Source organism: Emys orbicularis, chromosome 3 (genome assembly GCF_028017835.1).
Source record: "Emys orbicularis isolate rEmyOrb1 chromosome 3, rEmyOrb1.hap1, whole genome shotgun sequence".
Classification (NCBI taxonomy): domain Eukaryota; kingdom Metazoa; phylum Chordata; order Testudines; family Emydidae; genus Emys; species Emys orbicularis.
Window position 1 is genome coordinate 67,208,843 of NC_088685.1, and position 26,388 is coordinate 67,235,230.

Here is a 26,388-nt window from a genome sequence, read left to right on the forward strand (position 1 = left end):
TTAAGGCTGCGAGTCTGTCATGGAGATCACGAAGTCATGGATCCTGTGGCTTTCCAGGACCTGCGTGACTTCTGCAGCAGCCACTGCAGCTGACCCCAGGGCCTCCTGAGCAGCTGTGGCGGCCTGGGACCTACCGCTCGGGCCCCAGGCAGATGGTCCCGGGGCCCACTGGAGAAGCAGAGATACTGGGTGTGGCCCCAGAGCAGCAGTCCCAGAGCAGCAGTGGTGCCCCGGGCCATCCTCCCCTTTCCCCCCCCCGAGCAGCAGCAGCAGCGCCCCAGGCCACCCCCCCCCCCCGGAGTGGCAGTGGTGCCCCAGAGTAGCAGCGGCACCCAGGGGACCCCCAGAGCACCTAAAATTTAGTTGTGGGTATTTATAGTACAAGTCATGGACAGGTCACAGGCCATGAATTTTTGTTTATTGCCTGTGACCTGTCCATGACTTGTACTAAAAATACCCATGAGTAAATCTTAGCCTTACCAATAATGAAACCAGTACATACAATTCACAACATACTAAAGTACTTAAAACTTTCTACTGAATGAAGGGAAACAGTAGTACACATTTTAAAAGCACTGTTAAATGGATTAATTCTAAGTCAATGTGAGTAAATATAAGATGTTGCAGACTAATTGTCTACAAAATTCTGCTTTCTATCATAAAATCATGGTTTCACAATGCCTGGTGTGGCTCATGACTGAGCGTGCCAACCTCAGGGCAGACTGTCCCAAAGCCAGGGCACAAACTGGTTGTATGTTCTATAATTAGATTTCACCAACCCAGTAACAAATGTGAATTATTGGATCACTGTAACAGTCTTACCATGGAGTCACAGACAGTCCCCTCGGGCTCTCCAGTCTATCTTGCCACATAGGCAAGCTGGACTTAGTGATAATTGGTCACTTATAGACACACACACACAAAATATTCAGGTTGCTCCCTGTCCCAAGAGATCAGTCACTTACCCCAGATCAATTTGCACCTTAGATCTCACACCAAAGACAAACGCTTGTAGCCAATCCTGTAATAAACGAACTTAAGGTTTATTAACTCAGAAAAAGAAATGAGAGTGAGTTACAGGTTAAAGCAAGCAAGCATATATATACACACAAGTGAGTTTCAGTCTGTGATTCAAAAGGTGACAGAGTTGTAGTAATCTGTCAATTCAAAATGTCTTTCAGGGCTAACCCATGCCAAGAAGCAAGGGGATCTCTTTGCTTATGTTTAGAAATCTTTGCCCCTCAGAGTCCAGACAGCACAAAAGAGTTACAGTTGCTCCTTGTCAGGGATTTTTATCCCCTCCACCCCAGAGTTCAAGCAGATGGGATGAGTTCATGCGGAGGTCTCTGCTTCCTGCAGGGAGTTAGTAATGCAGTCAACAGAGCCTCTGTCCTTTGATGCTACGCAATACCTCATTGGCCTTCAGTGGGTCATCTTGTATGCAGGATGAGCACTGTCCCTTAATTAATGCTTCTTCTCTTGTTTGGGGAGTTACACAATTACAGAGGTTTACAATGCAAACACTCAATATAACTTTGTACCATGGGCTACAGAGGTTATAAGTGGGATCAATACATGCAGTATTATACACATTCTTATCAACTCTAATATCTATATTGATAGTGCTAACACAGGTAAGCAAGACTGGTTTCTAGCTATGCATTTGTAAGTGTTCAGTGAAGTCTGGGGCCTTGGCATGAGCTGGCAGCTGGTCTGCCAGCATCATATATGTTTCATCAGCAAATAGGCCTAAATATGTCTACAAACTCCATTTGCAATAGAAACCTTACTATTTCCTTGATCTACCAACAGCATAAACTGTGACTGATAATATCTAATGTCATTAAGATCTCAGAGTGTTATAAAGGGAGATGTCAGCTATTGTTAGAGAATTCAGACATATCAAAGTAATGAAACTCCTCCAAAAAATATTAAATACATCCATGTTTAAAGCATTCTCTCAAAAGACCTTGTATTGGGGATTATAGTGCTGAAGATTTAGCTCTAGGCTAATAGTTTTGGTATACGCCCACAATCTATCGTCTCCCGGGTGTAGCACTTCAGCTCTTATTCGTAGTTACATAAATCACAGAGAGTATAAATGCATTACAAGTTAAGAGAAGGAAATAACAATCTCCTAGCAGACACTTGGAACAGAGACATTTCAAATATGTGCTCAAATGCCTAGCAATTGTTAGTGGAGGCTAAAATAGACATTTTTAATAAAAACAGGGTGAATTAATGATCTATCAGTCTATTGTATTTATAGCACCTAACAACCGTTAATGTATTTTATCCTCACACCATCCCTGTGAGGTAGGAAAGTGCTAATATTCCCCCATCTTACAAATGGGTAACTGAGGGGCCCAAGGCAAAACAGATGGCTTCTAGCAGAGCAGGGAATTGAACTCAGATCTTCAAGTCCCAGGCTAGTACCATAACCACTGGATTATCCTTCTGTGCTGATCAGAAAAGATGTTGGATGGAGAGCTCTGGAGGATCATGTGCTTCCCATCTTCTACGGAGATAAAGCAGCAGCCAGAGTATGACAAGCTTCCCCAAGTGTCCACCAAGGAGCATCATCTCTTTTATGAAAGAACCATGTCTAGAGATGAAAAGGGTGCTTAAGTCTCCATGCCCACTCTATTCTTGATCGGTCCACTGAGACTGCCAGTAAGGGTAAACGTGATTTATTTAGGGGAGGGCAAATTCTCCATATGATTTAATTGTACATATACTACATAGACTAATCTTTTTAATATATGTATTTCTTACCAAAATGTCCCAGGGAGCCCTTTTCCAAACTAGATGAAAAAAAATTGAGAGAGAGAGAGAACACAACAGAGATCAAGTGATCACAAGTACACTGCATAGCTACTGACTCTGTTTAATAGAAATAAAAGTTTTCCAATATGTGGCATGAGACACTATGCCATATGGTACACATGAAAAACATGGCAGCTAGACACTCCCTCTAAATAAACTGCCATTGTAATAGTGTCTGAGGCTAGCCATAAAGCACACGCATGGCTTTTAAATAGGTGGCCCAGGGTGTGAGGTCATCTCCTAGTGGATGTACTAATAAGCATCAGATTAGAATAAATTTGCTTTGACAAAGAATCAGCAGTTTTTGAGTACCTAACATGACCAATACCTAAGGAATTATAAAAATGAGAGACACTGAATAGCTGAGGCCTTGAAAACCAACCAATGATATTTTCATCATAATTATGGGGAGAGTAAATGATTGCAAAGCTTCAGATAAGATTGTTTCTAAAGTTCATTTGGCCCAAGGAGATCACTAAGGGAAAGCTGCTGCGGTCAAAGATGAGAAAGAACATGCTCTGATGTAATTTGACATTGAACAAGTGTTGACAGATTAGAGTCCACAGATATTTCTGACAAGTAACAGCTCCCTCAGGGTGGTGGATACACCTGAAAGTGGGTGACCGACAGATTGTACAAAATTCACCACCTCATCCACATTTTATGATTACAAATCAGTTTTTGTTGACAGAGCTCATTTTTCACTGCAGCATCTTGATCTCCAAGCCTGTGCCAAACTGTTCTAACTTCATCAGTGCAGTCGGGAATGCACTTCACAAAATTGCCTTTTGCTGAAGAGAGATAGTACGAAAGCAATGTAATTCTGCAACACATTAAAGGAAAGGAAGGAGAGAAGCTATCTAGAGAAACTAATTAAACACCCCCAGTATCATGGTCATTGGAGATGATAATTATTTTGCTCCTGCTATCATAAACTTGATTTGTGGCTGTGAGCAGCTATGACAATTAGGTTACAGAAGAAACTGCTGAGTTATATATTACTGACAGTATTTGGTTGAAATGGAAACTAGTGACATGTAGATTTCTAATACCAGTTTCAGAATACTTTATTTATGCAGCATTCTCATCACACTTAGGCCACGTCTCCTTAGACATGCCTATGCATTTGGTTGAAATGGAAACTAGTGACATGTAGATTGGTAAAATCCCTGAAAATAAAGACCCTAATTCAGTAAGACTTTAAGGAGACTACTCAAGTGCTTAAAGTTAGGCAAATGTTAATGGCCTTGCTGAATTGGGGCCAAAATCTAGAAGAGGGGAAAAGATGCAGATTATAAAGTGTCATCATAAAACAACCAGTGTTTTCATATATTTGTGAAATAACTCTGTAGTATATTTTTAAAATATACCCTCCAGTCACATGGTGGCACTGAAGAAAGAATCATATATATATATTCTATTCACAAATTATTCACAAATCATTTCTATTCACAAATGTAATCCCCTCTCACCCACCACCACCACCGATACTTCTTCACAGTGCCTGTAGCTGTCTGGAAAAAATTTGCAGGACTAGGCAATAATTCCCTTTCCAAAAAAGTGGTTTAGTTTATTTTACTTTTAAGCATATTCTGGAGCCCACTGCTGCATTATGCTAACAGGTATACTACTGGGTTCCCCCATGCCTTGTTTGCTTAGCTAAGCACAGAACTGCATAAATGCCAGATCACCACAGCTGTGTTTGCTGGACTGGAACATTGCTCTTTGTCTATTGAAGATAAGAGCTCACAACAGTCAAGCCATGTTTGCACATCACGGGCTCAAAATATGATTTTAATAATTATCCTGAATCAACTAAAATAGTGGCTCAAACCCTCTTAATAGCCATTTATTTAAAAGATACCCTTAATTTAGTGCATTTTCAGTTTGCTTCATCAATTCTGGGATATGTGTTCCAGCAATTTGACAAAAACGCTTTTCTTCTTCAGCGACAAAGCACAAGCTGTAAATTGTCCCATACTCAGATTCCTTTCAAAGCTCAGACAAAGGACCATGCTTGCTCTGCTCTTATTAGGTCCACATAAATCAAAACCCGGTAAAGGGCATGTCTGGTAATCTGAGAAAACAGCCTATGCTAACTATACAATTGGATCACTGTGTGTCTCATCCTTCATATTAGCCACAGACAGTGCAACAGCTGACAAAGTTGCCAAAACAGTTCGGAGAAGAGCCAGGACACTGCATGAATTTGTAAACTCAATAACCCTGTTAATCTAGAATTTAACCGTCCAGCGTTGAAGGGCATTGCCTGGATTTCTCTCTCCCCTCTCCTTGTTTTGCAGCCAACATCTTTCTACAGTGGTCAGTAATTATGAGCTGCACTGACCCTTCAGACCAATAGCATGATGATCACACTTAGGCCATGTCTCCTTAGACATGCCCCATGCCCACGCTACCCTTTTTTAAAATTCTACACTGTTGAAGGCAAGAAAGAGGGAACGCTAAGGGTTTGTGACTTATGTCTATCCAGTGCAGAGGAACTGGCCTAGGGAGAGATCCTCAGCTGGTATAAATTGTCATAGCTCCACTGAAGTCAAAGGCAGCTGAGGCCTTACCCCCGCCCCCCCACTGCTTATCTTCACTTGTGCTGGTATTTAAGATCCATTCACACTTATGCTGGTGTGAAGCAACCTTGTCATCCCAACTCACTATGCACAGCAGGATCAAGGCCTCTGTGATGCTGCTAACAGTTTTAAAGGAGAACATAGTTTCAAATTATGAATGAAGCTGGACACATTTTTAAAGGACAGGTTCTATATTCAGCAGATTTAGATATGTTTTGCAGCTCTTCCAGACCGTATGTTAATGTTTGTAAAATGCATAGAAATCCTCAGATGTAATGTAATAGAAAAGGACAAAGTGGTGTTTTACAATTAAATTAAAACCAAATTTATTCAGGCTCACACTTCAAACACTGTTTTTATCTAGATTTATTCTAAGTTAACAGTCAATTAACTGTTGAAAGACAGCACAATATGGACAAGGGAACTGACAAAAGCATGTTAAGGTATGTCTACACTGCAATAAAACATTTGCTGCTAACCTGTGTCAGCCGACTCAGGCTCACAGGGCTCAAGCTGCAGGGCTATCCAACGGGTGTAGAGATCCAGGCTTTGGTTTGAGACCGGATGTCTACACTGCACTTTTATAGCTTTTATTGCAGTGTGTGTTTAACCCCAAAATGCTTATCTGCAGAATCACTCTCTTTATTTTAAACCAGAATTGAAAAGCTTTTTTAAAATCTTGTAACTAAGGGCTCGTAGGTATTGTAGAAAAAAAATAAATTTTTGTTCCTGTGTATGAGGTCTTCTGATGTGCACCTTTTATCAACTTGAAAAATAAGCAACATTTCTATTTTGGACACATATACATGTGGAATTTAAAAGATGACATTAGATTTACCATTAATTGTGACTAATCCCAAGGATGTTGTGACAAGAAGTAGTGTGCAAAAATAACCTGCTCACATGAAGATTGCCACATTTTTATAAAGCATTATCATTAATGAGTTTTAAAAAGGCAACAACTTAACTCATCAGGATTCAAGTACACCAATGCCCATGAAAAGAGAGAAAGAAAAATGCTGAAAGATTTCAAAGAAAAAAAAACGAGACAACTCATCTATAAAAACAGTTACAGTCTGAATAATGCACCACCTGACATCACAATGAATCTTCTTAAGGGGACATTATTGACTTTTCTCCCCTTCTTCTGAATACTGGCAAATAAACCCATTTTCAGACAAGAACACTTCTGATACATTTATACATTACTGTACGTGGGCTGAGGTTTTCTAGGTACCTGTCCAAATAACTTAATAATTGCAGGAAAGATAACCCAACCACAACCAGAAATGCTCGTCTTTGGCAGCTCACGACCCTCACCTTCCTGGTATGGGGACAAAGACCGGGCTTAAAAAAAAAAAAGGTTCCTGAAGAGCATGGTTTTGTGAGGCTGCACATTTGGCCTAATGCTACCTCTGCTGTCTCCTCTCTCATACACTTCCCCAGGAATCCTTTTGAGCTGAACACACTAGAAGCATGACATTTCACTGTGATATTCTACAAGGTTTTCTGAGAGTGATAAATTAGCCAGGAGGGGTTTGATTTATATTTATTTATAGTGCCCCACTTCATGCAGATTTTTTCTTCTGTACTGCTGATAAATCAAGTTAATGATTTGCCTGCACCTGCCATCTCAGAACCTCATTTGCCAATAGAAGTATATTAACTATTTATGTCCCTAATACCATATTATGTAGAGAAACTGACACGATGACAGATTTTAAACATACAAAGCATAAATACTCTCTGGAGCAGATTGCTCTATTGATGCAAAATCACAACAGGAGGCATTTAAATAGGAGGAAAGTGGCTTTACAATCACAGTGTAGCAATCTGTCATTTCAATGTTTTTCCTCCTTTATTGGCCTAATCATATTCTGGAAAGCAGAGACCAGCATACAACAGAGCAAAACAAAAATGGAAAAAAATTAGTGAAAAATTAATTGTATTCATAAGAGAAAAATCAAAATGACTCACCATTGTTATATAGACAAATTATCATGGAAGTACACAACATAGCCCCAGAATATATATGTGAAAAATGCCACACTTCTGCTTTTATTTGAATACTCAAATCTAAAATAATGAGGAAAAAGTAGGATGGGGCCTAAACTAGTTGCTGAGTGGTCTTAACATCCACTTATATCCCATATCTCTCAGGAGACGCTCAGCAACTTGCAGTATGAGTTAGAACAATATTATTGGCAAACATGTAAAGGAAGTGCTGACTTCTCCTGAAATCCCAGGGTTTTAAAAGAAGCTCTTCATAACAAGAATCTCTCCCTCTAAACCCATTCCTCTTAAAGAATTGTCCTTTGACAAGTCCTCACAGCTTTCTTATTTCTTAATTGTTTGCAATGTAGTTGCTGTGTTGATCCCAGGATATTAAAGAGAGAGAAGGTGGGTGAGGTAAGCTCAAAAGCTGTCTCTTTCACCAACAGAAGTTGGTCCAATAAAAGATATTACCTCACCCACCTTGTCTCTCTTATTTTTTAATTGTTTAAAGATGAGTACTGCAAAAATGCCAGCCTGTACAAACAGGATTTCTTCCACTATTTTCAGTAGAAATGCTTCTCCCCAGGGCTGGCTCCAGGGTTTTGGCCGCCCCAAGCAGCCAAACAAACAAACAAAAAAGCCGCGATCGCGATCGCGATCTGCGGCGGCACTTCGACGGGAGGTCCTTCGCTCCGAGCAGGAGTGAGGGACCGTCCGCCGAATTGCTGCCGAACAGCTGGACGTGCCGCCCCTGTCTGAAGTGGCCGCCCCAAGCACCTGCTTGGTAAGCTGGTGCCTGGAGCCGGCCCTGCTTCTCCCAAGCATCTTCAGGACATAAGAACTGTGAGGCTGGATCAGACCTATGGTTCAGCTAATCCAGTATTCTGTCTCCAAAAGCGGACGGCACCAGATGTTTCAGGGGAAGGCACAAAACAGAATAGACAAATGTGGGCTAATCTGCATCCTATATTCGGTCTCCTGGTAACCCCTATACTTAGAGATTAGTTTACAACCTGAATCATGGTGTTTAATAACTCTAACCAAAATGTATGGTAGCATAAACTAGTATAACTCTGGATCATCTAGTTATCCATATAAATGTGTGACCCATTTTTGAATCATGCTAAGTTTTTGGCCCCAATGGTATTCTGTGGCAATCTTGAGGCCACATAAGAAAATAGATTAAGGTTACAAAATGGGCAGGATTCCAAATATGTGTTAATACAGGGCTCAGATATACAGTATAAAAGGGATCCACAATATGAATTTTCTCATATAGTTCAGCCATATCCTTAGCTTAGGCAGAGTACAGGGTGGCTGCTGAATTATGGGGTAGTAGTGGTGCTTATGCAGAGATGAATAGCTCATCTTTCCCTCCACTGCCCACACATATATACACATCCTCTCTGGCACTCTCTCTGCACAATGGAGACCAAAGTGATTACTGATAACTAAAGAATGAGAGGTCCACTCTAAAATTGGAAACAGTGCAAGGTTATTTGTTCCACATGGAATGCATTTGGTGGTATCAGTCCAATTACAAGTAGATAAGTGTCTACAACACAGAAAATGCCACCAACTCCAATCAGCACTAACTCGCTTGTCAACTTTTCTTGACAGTCTGATAAGAAGAGAAAGTACTGAATGGCCCATAAGGACTGAACTACTCCATAGATATGGTCCCGCCAAGCCAGGACTGAGGCACCTAGGAAGGGCTGTGTGGGGAAGTTTATGTTGTCACAACCTGAGATGCATGTGCTTCGCAAACAGAGGATTACTGTCTCTAGGACTGTCAGTTCAGCAACTTCTATGAGCCCTATATTCACAGACACCCTTCTTTTTGTAGTTGCAAGATAATTTCTTTTAAGTAATCACAAAAACATTTTGTTTGTGAACTTTAACTAATACATTATCAATTTCATTCAGTTTTACATAGGGTGCAGGCATGTAAATACTACCTTCTCTCTTGATTAGGGAGTAGGATTTAATATGGAAATAATGTAGATGCTTCATACATAAGTGTGTTGGAAAACAACAGTTTACATTTTACAGTTCTAGTTGTCTGATTACCTCTACCAACTCAAAAAAGTGAGAAAAGTGGTAAAAGTTGCATATATATTTCTTAGTTAGAATTCACTACATTAAATATTTTATACCCTCTCCTGGCTGCCAGTTCTTCATTTTCCACATAAAATACATAAGTTACTATCAATCACTGCTCCATCAAGATAATTGACTTCTTCTCCCTTGGTGATTAAGAGGTCATCATTACGGTCACCCCAGCCTTCAGACATAAGTCACTCTCATAACTCCAGTCTTGTGCCTGTCTAAACCAACTTTTTCTGTCATTGGCTTTGCTCTTTCAAAACCAAAAATCCAACAAATATCAAAGCTAAAATAATAAAATAATATTATGCTGAGGTTTTGCACCCTCAATGACTCTTGCTGGAAAGTCTTCCCAATGGAAATTATCCTTATATTTCTGTATTTTATTTGAAGGTTAACTTGAGAATAATTTTCAGTTAATGTGTCTGGATTCTTCACATCTTCAAAAAGGCAACCTGTAAAAGAGAACAAAACAAAACAAAAATTGTTAGCTTCAGCATGGCAAGAAAAAGCATAAAGAACTCCTGCAATTCAAAGAAATGTTGCATTTATTATTACTTCACAGAAAAGTACATTCACCCAAAGCCGTGCAGTACTTTTCCCAAAGAAGTGATTGTTAAATGCTAAAGATAGTTCTAATATGTTTATTCTACTTTTCTATTTATCCCCTTAATATCCTCAATCCCACTTTTCAATGCTTGCTGCTGAATTAAATCAGCTGTAGGAGTTTTCACAGTTGCAACAAGGATTAGCAAGATTCTCTGGTCTGTATTTCTGTGAGGGAAAGTCATGTATACACATTTTTCTCCTTGCATCAGAAATACAGTTTGTTTCTAAATGACAAAAGTAAAAGGTGTTCATCTTGTCTAATTTAAGAAGACATTTGACAAACCATGTATTGGACATGCCATGTACACATGTGTATTTTACTGGTATGAAACATATAGGTATTAGAAATCCTGTGTCCCTAACCTTTAAAAGCACACACTCCCCTACACTACCAAAAGTAGGAGCAGTTTGAAAGTTTGTGATCCCCATGATTATATACTGAAACTCAGCTTTCGACACCTTCGTTGTTTTTGTGTTTTGATGAAATAAGCACGTAGCTTAATCTCTTCTTCCTAAAACTGATTGCCTCAAAAACAGAACTGCTTGTCCTTTTCTAAGCAAAGAGGAGAATTCTCTACAACTCCATCTTCTTTATCTCCCTCAATTCAGACAGCCCGTTTGCCTCCACTGCTTGTAACTTTGGCATCATCTTTGACCTTTAACTTTTCTCTTACTCCTGTATCTACTGTCAGCTCCACAGAATTGCCTGCGTACTCTGAACACACAGATCTTGTGGGTTTTTTTTAAAATACATTGCTCATTTAGCTTGAGCCTTGCGTCTGCTCATCTAACACCAGACATCCTCTCTATCTGGTCTATCCAGAATGGTAATACTGTGCAAAGAGATTTCTCTCCAGCAGCTTTTGAAACAGCCTTCTTTATCTCTCTGGCTCATTGAGTCTCCATTGCTTTTCAAACTTTTTCTATAAATAACAGCTTTTCTCCCTCACCTATTCCTCTTAATTTTTTTGTTGGACCTGGGACCAAATCCTTAATTTATTCATTATGGAATGCCTTTACACCACTGTTTTCTGGGGTTCTTACTAGACAATCTCTTGTATTCTTTAACTCTGTGAAACACTTCGAGATACAGCTTGCATGAAAAACACGGTGCAAAATAAAATGTTATCAGAAAGTTTCAAGAAGGTCTAAAATTAAACTGCACGGACATCTATTCCTTCCTGAGCAAACCAGTATTGCTAACACTATCTTTAACTATATGTACATCTAAAAAATGTATATTGGTACCCAATTGTTATAATTTTTTTTAAAGTACGAACAACCTTAAAAGGGCCCGCAATTACCCCTGACATTTCCAACTAACACCCCAATCTCTTATAAATATTAAGGAAAAGTTTCAAAAATTTGACAAAACAATTTGTCTGGCATTACGGTTACCATACATCCAGGTTTTCCCGGACATTGCCTTTCTTCTTTTTTTTTTTTTTTTTTTTGAGGCACTGTCCTTTGTCCAGGCAAATTTATCAAATAACAGGAAATGTACAGGATTTTTGCAGAACAGACATTGCAACTCAGAAAGAGTCCCGATTGGTCCACTTCCTGATTGGTCCCTCCTCTGCATCTTAACCTGATTGGTCCACAGCTGCTGGATCCTGCCCACCCAGGCCCCGCTCCCAGCCCTGGGGAAGAGGTCCCACAGGGAGGCACTGACGGACTGCTGTTGCTGCGTCCCAGACTTGCACCTGACAGCATGACAGAGAGTGACACTGCCCCCAACTTCAAGTGAGTTCACCTTCTGCAGGTACCTGCTGCAGGTACCTCCTCCAGCTCCCCCAGCTGTGCCCTCCCTCCAGCTCCCCCACCCCAGAAGTGTACTCTTTTTGGGAACCCGAAATATGGTAAACCTATCTTGCATTGTACGCTGAATTTTGTTACAGCTCTGGCAGACCACAGGAGGAATCAAGTCCCAGGGGTGTAAGATCTCCAGTGCAGATAGAGAAATTAACCTCAGGAACCAATAGTGAGATCAGCCCAGTGGCTCATAACTGCAAGGGAACATAGAGAAAGAGACTACTTAGGGCTTTGTACTTCATGACTAACCATGTTGAACTGTGCCAAGAAAACAGGGTGCCAAAGCAGGTCATAAAACACTGGTACTATGGGCTCATAGCTAGCTATTTGTCCCACTGAGTGATGAGTGTTGGGCTTTTTCAGTGCTAAGCTCAAATAGAGAACATTGCAGTAATGTAGCCTGGGGGTTACCAAAGCAATGATTGCTGTGATGAGGTCTGCATTTCAGAGAGAAATGGTCACAAATAGGACTTCAATGAAAAGGCACTACCTGCCACCAAGATTGGAACAACCGCATCAGTGGATGGAATATGATCATGAAATTGCGACCAGATTGCCGGCGGTCTGGCACATTGAACTAACGTAAGTGGACTCACTATCCAGTTAATTTCTTCCTAACTATCAACATAATTTCCCCATTTTATCTGGATTCATCTTAACACAATTTATTCCAAGGCATTTGTTGCAGTCGCTGGAAGAGCAAAAAAAATGTCAGCTTTCAGTTGTGATGATAATCAAAGAGATATTGAGTCTTGGTATATACAGAATAAGCCACCTTTCTTAACTTTCTGTGGATCTGAGAATTTGTGTCAACATTTCTGCCATTTTACCATTTACAGTAAAAACAAGCTGGTGTGATTTGTCTTTTGCGTGTGTGTGTGTATGTATGTACATATATGGCTGTGCTGCACTGCACTATATATATCTATAAAGAACCTGCAAATGTAGAGTTTGTATTCATTCATTAGCTGACGTTTTTTGCAGCTTCTTGTACTGTGAAAACTAGCAAGATGGAATGCCGAGACTTCACTCAATATTGTGAAATAGAATAAAATTATAATATTTTGAAACAAATAGTAGATTAAAGCAATTTTTCTTGGCACAGGTAAGGATACCTAGAGTACAAAAATCAGCATTTAAAAGTTGGCTAATATAAACCAGGTTGAGTTTCTTGAAAAGGACTCAGTACACTGTACTATCTGCAACAACAACAAAATTCTTGTGTAAACTGTTCAGAAAACTAATTATCTTGACAACTTAGTTTGTAGATCACAGTTGTTTTGTTTGGTACTTCTCTTTCATAGTGTGCTGATAGCATTCTTCGTAGCTTATGCACAATGTGCCTCAGGTGGCATGTGACCAGGATTCATTACTGAATTTTGTCCACTGGTGGGATCATTAGCTTCCCCGGCCCGGCCTGGGTACTGACAGGGAGTGCGTGAAATACCATGTTTGCAGGCTTTGGCAAGATTATAATAATATAATTATCTGTGGTGATCTATGATGAGGCTAGTACTCTGTGGCTCAGAAAGGCAATAGGATGATAGACGGGGCAAAAACTCCCACAAACCAACTTCACAAACCCACAGATCTCTAGTTGAGCAGTTAGAAGAAAACTGCAACATTAACTTTTTTGATACTATAATGTTGCTAAGGTGCATGAGTACATCTACAATAATTGTGATACAGACATATAAGATACATTTCCTCCTGTCTTTGAACAAATAGAGGGTGGATATTATTAGTTTTTTACAGCTTACTATTATTGAATTCTATAGGCTATCCTTTGAACCCATAGAATTTAATAAATTTTAATCTTTAATTTGTATGTATTCTATATAATTTGTTGTATTTAAAATATTGTAGGTAATTGTTAGCTAGTTTTATGATTTCCCAGTGTTATTACTCTTTTGTTGGCGATATCAAATATTCTGATGATCTACTGTGGTGTTTTTTTCCATTCACTTTGGTAATACTTGCAAATACAATCACAAAGCATTCTTTTCTAAGCTTTACTTTTTATTGCACAGCAGGGAAATATAACAGTACAAAAAACAAAAAATACACCCTCTACAAGGAAGTATTTCAATGCATATAATCTTTCCAAGGAATAAAATGGTCAAATTAAATAAACACATCAACTGTAATGATATCACCAGTACTACGTATTGAAAGATAGATTTTTCTCTTGACTCAATGTAGGATCCTTCTATCTCAAGTTTTGATTCTGTTGTATTGAAATAGTTGTTGCTTCTCTTTCTTGTTTCTGTCTGTCCCCTTTTCTGCTAGATCTCTAGCGTGAACTCATTGCCCCACTGAAGTCAGTAGAAGTTTAGCATTTAATTTCAAAGGAGCGAGGTTTTCACCACTAGTCTGGTTGTCTGTGACTTTTTCGTTTAGATTGATTAAGTTGCTGTTTCTGTTCATACGGATAGCTAAATCAGGAGCAAAGGTGGAAGGTATATTGGGTTTCCTGGCATATGAGAGTGGGAGTCAATAGTTTAGAGGATTAATATTTTCCAGGAAACCCCAGAACTGTTGAAATTTTTTCCAACAGAACAAGTTTTTTTTTAAATTGGAATATGCTGGTTTGACAGAATCGAAATGTTCCATGGGAACATGTGGTTGAGATGAAACATTTGAAAGAAACCCATTAGGCAGACAGGTTTCCCATGTAATAAAGCCCATGGATATGTGGAGCTTTCCAATGTGGTCCTATTGTAATTGTTGCAGACAGCAAGTGGATACTGAGTAGTTGAAATGTTGGGATTCAGCTTTTTTCCATTATAGCCAAGAAGTGTCATAGTCTTGGCTTATTCGTTGTCTATATTCAGGTTATTATTGATGCAAATCCTTTCCTAGAACAATTTCAGACAAATCCCCTAGATGTGTCTGAAGACACTAAGTATTCTGCATCTTCTCTAGCAAACATCTGAGTGTCTTTTGAGTATTCCTTTGGCCATCTGATCAGAAAGAAATCTTTTATTCTGTGCAGCTCTATATTTTGACTATTCATTTGATATAGTTTCTGTTTTATTTGCAATTCAATCCCTTCCAGTTCATTATATTTAGTACATTCTTTAAATACAGTCTCAAAACAGTCTGGGGATTAAAGATCAGCATGACATCCACATATATGTAGTCTAATAGTTTACAAACCCAAGATGATATTGAGCTTTACGAGATCCGTAATTGCTTGTGTAGTTGATCCATTGGAGTTCCAAGGAGCAAGGAGGGAAAAGGTCAGCATGTGTCTAATGACTCTTCTTCTTGCTGTGTTTTTATGAGGCATCAGTTCTGTTCCCTGGGTGTTTTCAGCAATATGCTAAATGCTCTATTGGCTTTTTCATCCTTCCATACTGGCTTCAACGCGTTTTCCGAATTACCTTTTTGATCAGCATAGTATTAAGTTTCCCCAGTGTAATAGTTAGCTGTTTTGCTTACTCTGGAGGTCCACTTTGCTCATACTTTGTTCCCAGTTGTTTAACATCACATTCTAATTGTGTTCTAGTATAGGTTGCCAGTTCTGAGGAAGGCTGAAAAGAACATGGAGAGAGAGCCATTACGTGCAGATGAACCAATAGCCAATAGGATGGACCCATTTACTCCCACAAATCCTTGGGCTTTTTGTATTTGGCAGGTCACACTCCCTGTCCCTTCTGTATTGCCATTAGTCCTGCACACCAAAGGGAAGAAGGTGGATCATTTTCCATGCAGTGTTTGTCATGTAGTTTTCCTCCTTCCAGGATTTTTCTGTAAAAAAAATGCTGTGGACAGTGCCTAGTGTGGGTCACAGCTGAGAATGCCACATTCAGGACAAACTGATCAAAAATAGGGCAGACATACTCCCAAACTGGTGGTTATTCTAACATTAGAGTTCACCAAGCCAGTAACAAAAGTGAGCGCCTGTATCACCACACTGGGTAACAAGAAGCCAAAATACAGTCCCCTTATGCAATCCAGCCCCTATCACCACCCAGACATCTGATCTTTATGATGAGAGGTTAATGAAAAACAGATTAATCATATATAAGGTTCTTCTAATCCCAAGGATCAGCCATTCCCCCGGGTCAATATATATACTTAGATCTTACCAAATACCATGCGTGTAGCCAATCCTTTAGTAACTAAAAACTAAAGGTTTATTAATGCAAAAAGAAAATGAGTTATTAATTGGTTAAAGGAAACGTGTGCATTACAGTTGTTTCAGAGTTTGCAGGTCAGGATAGTAGCAGTGATGTTAAATCTGCTATCTGATAGTAATTCTCTCTGGTTCACCCAAATATATTGGGTGTCATCAGTCCATTGTTCAAAGGTTCCTTTTGTTAGAAATCATGTCCAAAGATATGGGGCAGGATTGAAGACAAAGCAATGATGTCACAGTCTCCTTTTATACTTTTAGCCCAAATGTACGGGAAGTTCCTGGCAAAAGATGGAGTCTTAGATCACATGTCCTTATGTGCCTTGCTGAATCACGGGGTAGCCATTGCCTCAATGCTTTCTAAAACGTCTTCAGGAGGGGCTCACTGGGTGATCTGATTGTCTTTAATGGGCCATCAAGCAGGCTGCCTAGTCTAGATGCAAATCTGTCTTGGGGTGTCACCCAAGAAAACAACATGTTTGAGATACACTCTTAGCCAATATTCATAACTTCATATACAAAGATGATACATGGATTTAAACAGGATAATAATACTTAGCAATCTATAACTTTTCCATTGATACCTTGCATGACATACTTTGTACAAGATTTATTGCAACTTTGTAACAGCGGTGACTGTATTAGTGTAATTAGTTATCTTCCTTTTTATGCAGCATCGCAGATGTGTCTTGGACTATTTCTTAGTCACTTTGAAATCTGAATGAGTTTTTCTATTAACTCTGATAAGATCAGGATTTCATAGCAGATAGAGACAACGTTCTTAAAACAAGCTAATAATTTGGGCAAAATGGGGAGTATATCAGGGATTAAAATCGAAACCAGTTTCAGAATACTTTATTTATGCAGCATTCTCATCACACTTAGGCCACGTCTCCTTAGACATGCCTATGCATTTGGTTGAAATGGAAACTAGTGACATGTAGATTGGTAAAATCCCTGAAAATAAAGACCCTAATTCAGTAAGACGTTAAGGAGACTACTCAAGTGCTTAAAGTTAGGCAAATGTTAATGGCCTTGCTGAATTGGGGCCAAAATCTAGAAGAGGGGAAAAGATGCAGATTATAAAGTGTCATCATAAAACAACCAGTGTTTTCATATATTTGTGAAATAACTCTGTAGTATATTTTTTAAATATACCCTCCAGTCACATGGTGGCACTGAAGAAAGAATCATATATATATTCTATTCACAAATTATTCACAAATCATTTCTATTCACAAATGTAATCCCCTCTCACCCACCACCACCACCACTACCACCGATACTTCTTCACAGTGCCTGTAGCTGTCTGGAAAAAATTTGCAGGACTAGGCAATAATTCCCTTTTCAAAAAAGTGGTTTAGTTTATTTTACTTTTAAGCATATTCTGGAGCAGTTTCAGAATACAACCCCTATTCATTATAACTTCACAGGTGGAAATGTACTTAAGTTCTCTCTCATTTAACTACAACTGTAAAGTTAAAGTGAAACAACTTCTGCGTGTAGGCAAGGCCTTAGTACTATCTGATTCATCACAACATTTGTGCTCAGTTTGCCCTGGCATAAGATCAAGGTAGACCAGGAAGTGGGAGGAGCAAACCATCTGCATCTTGTCCAGGGAACATTTCCATGAATAACTGGCTCCTGGCTTATATTTCTCTCATCAAAGTCCAGAGGTTCCAAACCCAGTCTTTTCAAACAACTTAAGCAGAGAATGAAGGGATTGGGTAATACTCCATTCAATCTTCCATTATAATCGCCTGATATCTCCACACACACAAATATGTGTACTGTTCATTTCCTGCATCACTACCAGTAACAAAGCAATCATTGCTCTATTACAACCACAATTAGCTTGCAATGTGGATTAGTGACTGTGGGCAGTGACTAACTATGCTAACCACAGTCAAACCAAAGGCTGCCTAGTCAATTGGCTTCCATCTGCATGGGTCACATATTCACCCCCAACCTTGGAGAATCAAGTCCACCAAGGTGCAATCCACAATTCATGTTCTGGAAATACATTTGCAAAAACAAAATGAAAATGACTTGGAAGGAATATTATTTAACTGCTAAACCTGAACATATGCCCACTTCATTCTGTCTCCAGTGAATGCAGGGCCCAATAAAAAGGCAACTGCCTTTATCAGACTACGTGCTAGCAGGCAGTTATTTATTACCTCAGTATCTATGAAACTCCTTCCTTGGGGTCTGCACCTTGACACAGGGGGAAGGCTTGTGTGTTTCAGTGACCCTGAGAACTATGCCAGCGGAAGTTTTAACTCCTCGCAGGACCACTCAAGACGGACAGGTCAAAGGGTAGGGACCAGTGGAAAAGCAGTCCACGATCATCCAGGCGGGGGTTGAGCAATAGCAGCCAACAACCTATCCTTGTCAAAAAGATGAGTTACATAAACACAACATAGCAGCCATTCTGGCAAACAGCATGACAGACAGGGATGGCAGAGTCTTGCTCATGCCCTAAGCAACATCTGATGGCTTGGGAAGGATTCAGATCAGTGAAACTGCTTTTTGGAAGTGCACAGACATTTCTAGATTTGAACGTTACCATTTGAAAGGAGTGAGGCATATTCAGTACTAGGACAGTGAGAATCAAACACATGCCTATGTTAACAATGGGATTACTTTTCTCAGGACAGCCTCCTGATAGTGTGCAGAGCTCTGATCTGAGCTACACCAGCTACAGGGCTGCTCTAAATTGTGCTCTGACTATCCATTCTCCAGGCTCTGGGGAGAATACCAGCAAATTATGTTTGGCTTTGCTATGTCCCCACGTTCCCCTATGCCAGGGAGGAGACAATCAGATGACAGGAGTGCCCTGAAGTTCACTTTTCACATCTGATGAATCACAGACAAAAATTACAACCGTCTGAGGAGAACTGCTCCAGGTTTATGCTCAGATTGGGAAGTTTCATGGCATACTTTGAACATAATGCACCAATGATTCAGGCCCCAAGCATGTATCGGAATATGAATAAAAGCTCTTTACATTACTTTATCCCTGGCACTTACTTCTGGTCTAAGCAAACTGTAGAAGGATCAGCTTGCGCTCGTAGGGCCCGATCCACCAAGGATGACAGGATCATGCCCTTAGCATGGTAAAGCCAATCTAATTGCTTTACTTCTAACAACAAACAGAATTTCAAATACAAAAATATTACCTGAGGGATAAGATACCATGAAAACCTTCATGAAACAATCTTACAAAACCACTAAAAAATGTGGCTATTAAAAGGACACTGCCAGTTTCAAATGAGTTCCAAACACTGGATCTTATAAAAATACAGTTTTACAAAACCTAGGACTAACAGAAAAGTGTCCATGATCATCATTATTATTTTTTCATTCCAATGGCATTGTGTACTTTAACAAACTAACCTATTTCCTTGAAGTGTCAGGAAACTAAACATTACAGCATTGTGTTAGTGCAGGGAAACACAGACGTGAAATTAAATAGAAACAGACGTGATGGGACTAAATAGCCCTGATGGGTTACAAGTGGAGGGAAGGGAAACCCAGATCATTTGGGGTTAGGAGCAGGGGAAGAAGGAATTATGGGTTTCTGATATTGTTCCATCATTCCCCCTCCCTCACAGTGGCTCAGCTGGCGCTCCAGATGTTGGAGGAAAGGGAACCCTCTGTGAGATCCTCCATCCACCCAGCCTCATGGGAATTTGAGAAGTTAATGCTGACCCTATCAGTATTCATTTACATGGGTCCATCTGTTACACTGTAAGCAATTTGGCAGCAGCACCTGGGGGAACCCATGGGAAGTATATTTTTGTCAGAGCCACACTGTCATGGAGGCCCAAAGAGGGGTTGGAGGCAGTGCAGAGCCATGGAAAAGCTGGACCTCAGTAGATCTGCTGCCTAAGCAGCCAATTTCCCTGCTGCTTCTGTGAGAAGAGTGAGGAGGGAAAACTCCGCATCCCAGCGGGAAAGATATGAAGGGAACCCCACAAGTGCAAACTTGTGCTGTTTCCTGTTCCCTGGGGGAGGGATAAACTGTGTGAGAGACAATATGACCAGAGGGACTAGTTACTGTAGTTCCATTGTCCAAACTGGGAGACAAGTAAAATGTAAACAAACAACCCAGTGGAAAATAAAATAGATTTCAGTTGTAATTTCAGCAAGAATTTTTTTTTAAAGTATGATTTTCAACCTGATAGTGTCCCTTTAAAATTGAATGAAATAAGTCAGTCTATAACTAACATACATGCTTTCATCTTATCCTTCTTAACAGTGTTAATTTCTCAGAAGTATTGAGTTACACTAGGCTGTTTGTACTTGCGATATAACAGAGGTAAATGTGAAACAGAGAGCAATCCTCTGAAGTTCCAGGCTGCGCTTTTTGCTAGCATAAGAGCAGCATGCGAAGCATGACCAAGCTTTAGACCAAGGAAGTCTAAAAGCAGCCAAAAGGATAGACAAACGATCAATCTCTACTGGCTTTTATTTTACATCAAGATAAAAGTTCTTTCAGCATACTAGAAAATATTGCTTAAAAATTTACATGTTTTAAGGGAAGAAGAAAAGTGATTTTTTAAAATCCAAATTTAAATGGCTACAAATCCTAACAATTTTATTTTGTCTCATTTCCAACCCCCATCATTGGCCTGTTCCCATTTTCTTTCTAGAGCAGCCATTATTCCTGGTAGCATGAGTTATGTAGAGAGGCACAGATATCACAACAGTGTTTACTTTTGTTAGACTTAAATACAAACCATGGATATAGATGGAACGTGGTGCTAATGCTGTATTGTAATTACTGATCTAAATCCAACCATAATAAACAAAAAAAAATCCACAGAATTTAGGATTTTCCTTCTCAAGACCAGATGCTGTTTGCTTTATACTGTTATGAACTGCAAGCCTCAGCTAATCATGCAGACTTAAGCAGCACTTATTTTCTACAGCAAATGATTTAAACTGCTGTAGAAAAAACGTTTGCCTGAGGGCACACGTGTGTGGGCAGTCTGAAAAGACACATTTAACTAAGGCTCTGCTGAGTCCCAGCAGTTCCAAGCCAAGTATCTTGTGCTTTGCATTCTTGTGCAACCTTCTGTTTTAGCTGTCCCATGGGACAGATACCAAAGCAGAAATTTATCTCCTTTATGAAGGCTGTTTCGGAGAGAGGAAAGATGGCAGCTGTGCTTCTGCTGTGGTATTTAACTCTGGTCTTAATGGCATTTAAACATGCAATGGAGAAAAGAATGGAAGCTCTGAACAAGAGACTAGACATGGTTCAATCTTTTTAAAAGAAATGGACAAAATGAAGAAAGATTTTGCAAACTCAACTCATGGATTTAGTGTGGGCCAAATTAATGGAGTTGTGTCTGTCAGAGCTCCTTTGTGGTCTCAAGCCACTAGCTGTAACCTATCTTGAAGTGGGAACCCATGTTCCTCTCCCCCCAGACGAGGGATTTAAGTGCAATTCCTCCTGCAATTCACTCTGATCACCTGAACAAGTCTAAGGCCGTGTCTACGCTAGCACTTATGTCAGCAAAACTTTTGTTGCTCAGGGGTGTGAACCCCTTTTCCCCAGTCACTTAAATTTTGCCGGCATAAGCACTCGTGTGCACAGTGCTATGTCAAAGGGAGACGGTCTCCCGCCAACATAGCTACTGCTGCTCATTGAGCTCTCTCCCATCGGCATAACGCAGCTACACGAGTGCTCTTACAGTAGCACAGCAGTATTGGTACAGCAGTGCCATTGTAAGCTTGTAAGTGTAGACATGGCCTTAGTTTAGTTCAGCACCTGCCTCCTATTCTCTTTCAGGGGGAATGGTTGGGTTAGCCAGTGACCAACCCGCCTTCGTAAAGCAAACCATTCAGAACAAAAAGCTTTACAGAGAAAGCATGTCATAAAAGAATAAACAGCTTACACACATTCTTATCAGGCCATACTGATCTACTACACGATAGGTTTTAAAGTCCTTCAACCCCTTTCTGCAGGGTATATGCCTCCTGTCCCAGTGCCCACTTCTGCAAGAGCTAAATTTAGCCCCACAAGTAGTATAAGTTCTCTGTATTTCAGCCCAATAAGGAAAATAAGTCCCTTCATGGACAGGAGCAGTCCTAGACTGGCTGTCAGCAACTGGCTCCCTAGGCGAACCAAGCAATCGGCGCCCCCACCCCCAAACCCAAGGGCCGATCTAGGCTGAGGTTTTTGGTAAACTGGGAAACATTTTGCCCCTTTTTTCCTTTTAATGTTTTTTAAGCTTTTTTTTTAAAAAAAAACAGGCTTAATTATTCGGTTTGTCTGTCCGTCCATCTGTCCAACCAATGTTTCTGAGATCAGATAAAACAGAGACATGAAATTTTCAGAATAGATTTGTACACAACAGCTAGATGATATTTCAGTCCGATTTCAAATAAAAATGCATTAAAAATGTTAATTATAATTATTACAAATCCAAAATCCTCCAGTACGCTATCCTGCTTTAACTGCCATTACCACCACATCCAATATAGAAATAAGAAAACTCTTCAATGAACTTTAACCTGTATTTACAAAACACTTCGAATAAAAAACACTCTATGCTCTTAAAACATGACTTTTCTTGCTTTAAGTTTTGAAAATTCAGTCACTAGTTCTTTTAGATCCAGTTTTCCAGCTATTTCATGCTCTATTGACATTGTGGCGAGTCCAACAAGTCTCTCTTGCACCATTGTTGAACGCAGATATGTTTTTATCAATTTTAACTTTGAGAAGCTACATTCCCCACTAGCTACGGAAACTGGCAAAGTTAAAAGAATGCATAGAGCTATAAAAATGTTTGGAAAACTGTCTGAGAGTTTATTTTCACAAACAAACTTCAGTACTTCTTCAGGAGTGGAATGTTTCTTAAGTCGTCTTGAAAAAGCCTGAAGCTTACTACACAAATCTGTAGCATCAATGTCTTCTGAATTTTCATGAGTCAATGCCAACCCCAGTTTTATACAAAATGAACCTGTTTCATGATCAGCTATTTTATGTAGATGCTCCTTCATGACTGGATCAAACAAAGCTAGGTATTCAACAAATTTTTAAAAGTTTCCATTACCTGGAGTGTATAATTTTTCATTTCTAAAACGGCCGTGGAATGCTAAATTTTGCCCACCGAGAACTCTCACTAAAGCAATCAGATGCTCTAATATTTGTTGCCAATATTCTTCTTTTTCCTTGTTTCATGTTCCATGAGAATTTGCAACACACTGTCATCACATCTGGGCCATGAAGTTGGGTCCCCACACTGTAACTTGTTTGTAACTTCCTCATCCTTTCTTCCTTCTACTTCATTTACTTCAATTTCTGCATGTCTCTTTGAAGGTGAATAAATTTTCTCCACTTCCATATCAGTCTGATGCTGTGAGCTGCCTTCATCTAGAAGTAAGTTTCCATCATCTTGAGTTTCCAGACTGCTTTTTTGTGGATGTGAGCTACCCTCATCTCCAAGTAAAATTCCTTCATCTGGATGCTGTGAACTGCTTCCATCGTTATTTGGATTAAAGAGAAGATATTTCAGGAAGGATCCCTGCTGTTTTGCTTGGTCCTTTTCCTTCTCAGCCTTTCATTTACGATACTCAGCTCCTGAGGGTTTTCTTTTTCCTCTTTCTGCCATGGGGCATTTGAATAGTGATCCCCTTCCTCGCTGTCACCCACTTGGAGTGTGACGTCATGACTTTTGTAGTCTATTAAGTGTTAATGCTGTTACTTTTCTTTTATGGACCTTATTTATTACATGTGAACCAGTCATAACAAAGAAAAGTTCATAATTATATAGCTCGATAATAACGCTAAGGTTTAATAATGCTTAAAGATACTCACATTTTGGATTTATAATGCTGAAAGACGTTATTCTTTATTCTTTGGCACCAAGAAACACAATTTTCCAGAGTATTCACTTGATTCTTAACCATCTACCCGCGACGTGTGTTAAAATAACCATTTGACATGTATCAACTCGCGATACCTCCGCTCTACATGAATTTCCGGCTATGCAACCTTGATGTATATTCGAGTTAGCTGTCACTAGCATTGCAGCTCTTGCCGCTGGTGGATGTGTTTCATTGTGGCTGAGTTATTGCTTATCAAAATTGCGGAGTGGGTCATCTTGACCCTACGGCGCAAATTGGAAAAAAAATTTGCAAAAATATTATTTATTTTTGCAGTAAATAAAAGATTTGACATATTAATGAATTCTCAGAAATGTAGAGAAATGAAATATAATTCATATTCCCTCCGTACGCACACGGGAATTGAAATAATGACATTTCATTATTTTATTTGTATTTTTTTCATCTTTTTCATTTTTCCCCCCATTTTATTATTTTTTTTAATTTGATTTTTTCACTTGAATTTGGCACCCCATTTAACTTGGCAGCCTAGGCGACCGCCTAGTTCGCCTATATGGACAGGCCGCCCCTGTTCATGGAGATGTCCCAGAGACTATGGATTATGCTGATTATCACTGTTTTCTTTGTAAAACTAGATACCTGACCTTGTTGGGGCTGACAGATAGAATCTGTCTTATTTTTTTCCTGAAGGCTACCATTTAAAATACCACTCATAAAATAAAATCCATGGGAGCGGCTTGTAGAACACTGCACATGTATAATAGTATCCTCAAACACCCCAGGATTAAGAACATGGTATTCTGACTGCCTCTTCCCTGGAATGCCAGAGGGGATAGTTTAATGGTCTAAGCATCAGGTGTTGAAACCACAGGTTTAAATTCCAGTAGGGTCAAATCAGCTTTCACTCCCTCCCAGGTAAACTAACAGAGTACGATGGATGTTATGTGTGGGGGGGTCAGAGGAGAGGTCTAAAACCAATGTACTATAAACTCTATACAGACATTAGAGATCCCATTCACTTTTTGTAAAAGATGGGGGCTTGCCCAAGCGTGCTGTGCAGTGTGCCATACGCTGCTTATTTGCATGGCTGCTACTCTCGAGCCCAGATGTGGGTGCCCTTTGCTGATTCCGTGTGCATGTACAATGTGAAGTATTCTGGGCTCCTCTGGATGAAAACTGCTCTCTAAATGCAATTTATTGTCACTGTATTCTGCGCCATGCCTCATAATAATTAATCACCCCACAAAAATCAATCCTCCTCCAATCAAAGTCCATCTCCAGTACCTCTTAGGGTTCAGGGACTTCTTTGCCGTAGCAGCAGGCTCAGTTCCCTGGCAATCCTGCTGAGAGCACTGTTCCCAAAGGGAGGGGAGATTGCTGCATGCCACAACTGGCCCAAGATCTCCAGTTTCTGTTCTGCAGTCCCAGCTCCTCAGTGATGGGTAGGGGCTGGGAGGCAGAGAACCCGCTTTAGGGCCAGGAGGAAGAAGACCCTTTCTGCCAGTTCCCAATTCTGCTTCTTAACCTCCCTGAAGCAACATCAGGCTCAGATTCTTTTTATTTTTGTATGTAACCAGTGAGGAACCTGGAGATAGCAGGGGATGGACTAGCAGTCTGGAAACAGAAGTGAAAAGCCAAAGTCTCTCGCTAAAAGCTGGAGTTTAGACAGGTCAAATCGAGACTTGGGGACTGGTCATTGCATCATCAAGACTCTCATAAAATCTAGAAACAGGATTTGTGGTTCCTCAGACTCTCCACAGAACATGTCCTTTCAATGTTAAGTTAATCCTGTTATCAGGAAGGTACTGCACTGACAATATATCAGAGTTATTTGATATTAATGTTCGGGGTCAAAGTATTTTTGTGTTTTAACATTAAATGAAAATCTCTCGCTCTCTACCCCTCCCCCCCTTTCTCCCCTCCAACTCAAACTATTTGTCAGAAGTTCATTTGTTCAGGGATACACTGGCTTCACCATCTTATCAGCTCTTAGTGATGGGCACTATAGAAAAACCTAAGACTGATAGGTAACACAGATGGCGATTATAGTTAATTTGAGGAGCAGCAGTAGAGATCACCCCCCAGGGCCATACCATCTTTAGACTGGCCAGACAGTTCTTTCAGATTATGTTAAAGTTGGATTGCATATTTAAGGGAATCTTAATAAACTTGTATGGGTGGATTTCATTTTATTTGTTTACTTATACTATTCCAGCAAATATGATTACATCAGTTAAGTTGTTTCTGTAACTTGCCAGCTTCTGTCTTTCATTTCCTCTCCTTCCCCATAAATCTGAAGGCTCAGAATGTACACGTTTATTCCACTTGTTCCCCATTCGATCTGACTGTCAGTAAAAGCTCTAATAAGGAGCAGGAAGATATAGCGATGTGAAGAGAAGCTGTTTGGATAATATTCCACCTGCTGTTGGCACAGTGAGAGAGGGTCTAGTTTAT

At 39.9% G+C, this 26,388-nt stretch overlaps 1 protein-coding gene across 1 annotated transcript in view; it reads right to left on the reverse strand.

Annotated features, from left to right (window-relative positions):
• Nucleotides 1–9,886: 9,886 nt before the first annotated feature.
• UBE3D (ubiquitin protein ligase E3D) overlaps nucleotides 9,887–26,388 on the reverse strand; it is a 128,125-nt gene continuing 111,623 nt past the window's right edge. The window contains exon 10 of the mRNA XM_065401736.1: nucleotides 9,887–9,967. Within this exon, the coding sequence (XP_065257808.1) occupies nucleotides 9,947–9,967 (21 nt within the window). The 3' untranslated portion in view covers nucleotides 9,887–9,946. The remainder of the gene's footprint in view (nucleotides 9,968–26,388) is intronic.